The sequence below is a fragment of the Elephantulus edwardii genome, unplaced genomic scaffold (genome assembly GCF_000299155.1).
Source record: "Elephantulus edwardii isolate Elephantulus edwardi_28Jun2011 unplaced genomic scaffold, EleEdw1.0 scaffold00113, whole genome shotgun sequence".
Classification (NCBI taxonomy): domain Eukaryota; kingdom Metazoa; phylum Chordata; class Mammalia; order Macroscelidea; family Macroscelididae; genus Elephantulus; species Elephantulus edwardii.
The window spans coordinates 9,645,766-9,648,785 of NW_006399863.1; the positions used below are offsets into that span (position 1 = coordinate 9,645,766).

Sequence of the window (3,020 nt, forward strand, 5' to 3'; positions counted from 1 at the left end):
AGTGCAACAATGAATGAATGAAAACCCAAAATCTCTGTAAATGTTCATTAAAACTAATAAAATTTAATAAAAAAAATAGAAAATAAAAAAAATAATATCACAGAAGGAGAGCGAGCCAGGGATGATTTGTGGCACAGTACTCCCTGATGCAGGACCACTGGGAGGCTGGGAGGAGAAGAAGGGGAAGCAGGCCAAGGCCGTAAGCAAACTCTCAGGCTGCATGGATAGCTGTGCCCAAGTGAAAACAAGAACCTGCTTTTAGCAAAGAGGAGTCTGGGTAGACTACTTCAGGCTAGTGTTTCCCCAGCCTTCTAGCCAGGGGGTGGTCTGAGTAATAAGCTGGCTGGAGAAGGGCCCAAATCTTAGCACAATGACACCAGGATTGTTACTCTTCAAGGTGCATGAGCAAATCCCATTATGGGAGTCTCAGGGCTTTCTTCATGTGATAGAGGTCGGACCCTTTCTGAAGAGCTATATTGGATGTGTTGGGGCAGGTTTGAGAGTACAAGAACAGGCCACAGACCACCATCTCCCCCCTCAGTTCATGGTGCTGAAGGGTGAGGCAGAGGAAAGTCCTGCCAGCAAGGAGCCTCTGCCTGGCAAAGGAAGGCTTGTGAGGCCCAAGAAGGAAGCAAGGGCAGAGACTGCTCCTTATTCAAGGAAGAAGAGCTGCAGCCATCAAATATGAGGTCTTGTGGGAAGGGGGATGGAGTGTCCAGGTGATACTAAGAGTTAACATACTCAGCAATTCGAGTTAAAAAGTTAAAGTTGAAAAGTTAGAAGTTTGAGTCCACCCAGAGGTACCTTGGAAGAAAGGCCTGTGATCCACTTCCTAAATACCAGCCTTTGAAAACCATGTAGAACACAGCTCGACTTTGGCACACATGGGGTCCCCATATTGGAATCGACTTGAAGGCAACTGGCTTGGTTTTTATGGAAGAGAAGGACAAGTGTGAGCTTTCTGAACACCAGGTAGGTTCAAAGGGGACCAGGATGGGGATGCCTGCTCTGTGGAGAGACTGCCTTGCAGCATACCTCTCGAGGTGCTAAGGACCCTGAGGCTGGGTTCCCCGATCTCAGTTCCCCTTTCCTGGATACCAGGGTGACAGAGCATCCCAGTCGTTTGGCCTCCTAGTCCTGCAGGGGGACAAGTGAGAGCTCACCCTCCACATCCTTGAGGTCGTTCTTCTCACAGGCCTTGCATATGGCTTTGTACAGGATGCCATAGTCTGTGGTCTCCTCCTTGATGGTGGGAAACAGGTCGGACACAATCCCAGAGAAGAGCTTGAGGTCCTCCTGCAGGAACTTGGGAACATTGACATCACGGATGGCCCTGAGACAGATCAGCTCCTAGAGAAGAGGTTGTGGGGTTCTCAGCACAGCCCAGGCCAGATGCCCCTCCTGGCATCCACAGCCCTGTTTCCTGGGAAAGCCCTTGACTGAAGATGGAGCCTTGGGGCCTGCCCAGCTCACCTCATCCATGTTGGGGTTTTCTCGCTTAAGGTTCCCAGCAGCCGAGATCACAGTCTTCACAGCTCTCATCCCAAAGTCATAGTGATCCTGTCACCCCAGAAGAGGAAAGAGTCATGGACACCGTCTCTGAGGGCTTCTTTATGGAATGAACATTCTATCCCCAGTGGTATGTGGCCAACTCATTGCCAGATCCCAGCAATGACAGTCCTTCCCCAGTAGACCCCCTGTGATGCCCTATACACCCCAAATGTCAGCCCTTCCTTTGGGGTCTCAGACACCCTCCAGTTCCGCATCATAATGCTCTGCTTCTTTTATCAGGATTTCCTGCTACCCTCCTGGGCACCGAGCCCTCTGAGGGTGAGGACTCTGCCTTGGCCACAGCTGAGTCACAAGCACTCACGGTACAAACACAGGAGCGACTCAATGTTTGTTGAGAAAACAAAATATGTGTTTCCCATATGCATCTTCTAGTGGTCCCATTAACATCCCTTCATACCCACCCTTTCTGCCCACCACTGTGGCTTGCTATTGCTGCTGGTTCTGTCTAACTTTATTAGCTGTTGGTGTGCTGGGAATAATTAAACTAGTCACTTGGCTCCAAGTGCCATGAGAACTGCTTCTAGACTTAGCCTATAGATTGACACAATTCCCAGAAATCAAAGCATCTGGGCTTGACTTGCAGACATCACCACTGGGGAAGGAATGAATGCATTTTCAGAACTATGAGGGCCAGGAGCTCTCTGGGAGGGCAGTTTTGAAAGTGGATGACTGGAGAGAAGGGAGTGGGTGAGCAAACATCCAAGGGGTGGACTGTGGTGGCAGCTGCTGCTTTCCTGGTTTCAGATAGTAACCAGGTAATAGCATTCCCCTCTGTTTGTGTTCAAAGATGTACAAATCCAATGACAGCCAAGTTGGGTGACACCTGACACCAGGGACTTTTCCTGGAACTGTTGTTGATGTTGTTGTTAGGAAGTGCCTGCCATTGAGTTGACTATGACTCACAGCAATGCTATAAACCATAGATAGAAACCTTTTCCTATCCTGTGCCATCATCATGATATCCAGCATGCCGGAACCACCAGGAAACAAGAAGCTGAATAGGTAGCATGGAAGCCCCGAGCCTCTCTGCCACTGTAGAAAGGGAACCAGCCTGATTGCAAAGTATCCATGGTGCAGGTGTCTGGGCTCACTCTTCCTAGCCCTGAACGCTGGGATCAATGCATGGGACAGGTTCATGAAGTGTGTGATTCCCGATGAGGCCTGAGGCCTGGCTGTCCCACTCTGGTCTCCAAAAGGCCCAGGCATCTCTGTTTTCTAGCTTCGGGTTGCTTATCTCTTGGTCTTCTAAAGATTAATCCTCCCTTTCATCTGAATTACTCCAGGTGGGCATCTGTCCCTTGTTCCTGTTTCAGCTCTTCTGTGCCCTGTACGAGCTCTTTTTAATTATTATCAAAGTTTTTAAATTGTGATTTTAACTAAAACTTACAGAAAAGTTAGATTTGCATGCATTGTTGCACACTTTCCTTCCTACCCACCCCAGTACACTT

General features: G+C 49.0%; 1 protein-coding gene across 1 annotated transcript in view; it reads right to left on the minus strand.

The window, feature by feature from the left end:
* The window catches only part of DNAH1 (dynein, axonemal, heavy chain 1), a 91,271-nt gene that overhangs the window by 41,499 nt on the left and 46,752 nt on the right, over positions 1–3,020 (minus strand). Inside the window, exons 32-33 of the mRNA XM_006892299.1 lie at positions 1,474–1,560; positions 1,164–1,350 (exon numbers count right to left, since the gene is read on the minus strand). Of these exons, the coding sequence (XP_006892361.1) occupies positions 1,164–1,350; positions 1,474–1,560 (274 nt within the window). The remainder of the gene's footprint in view (positions 1–1,163; positions 1,351–1,473; positions 1,561–3,020) is intronic.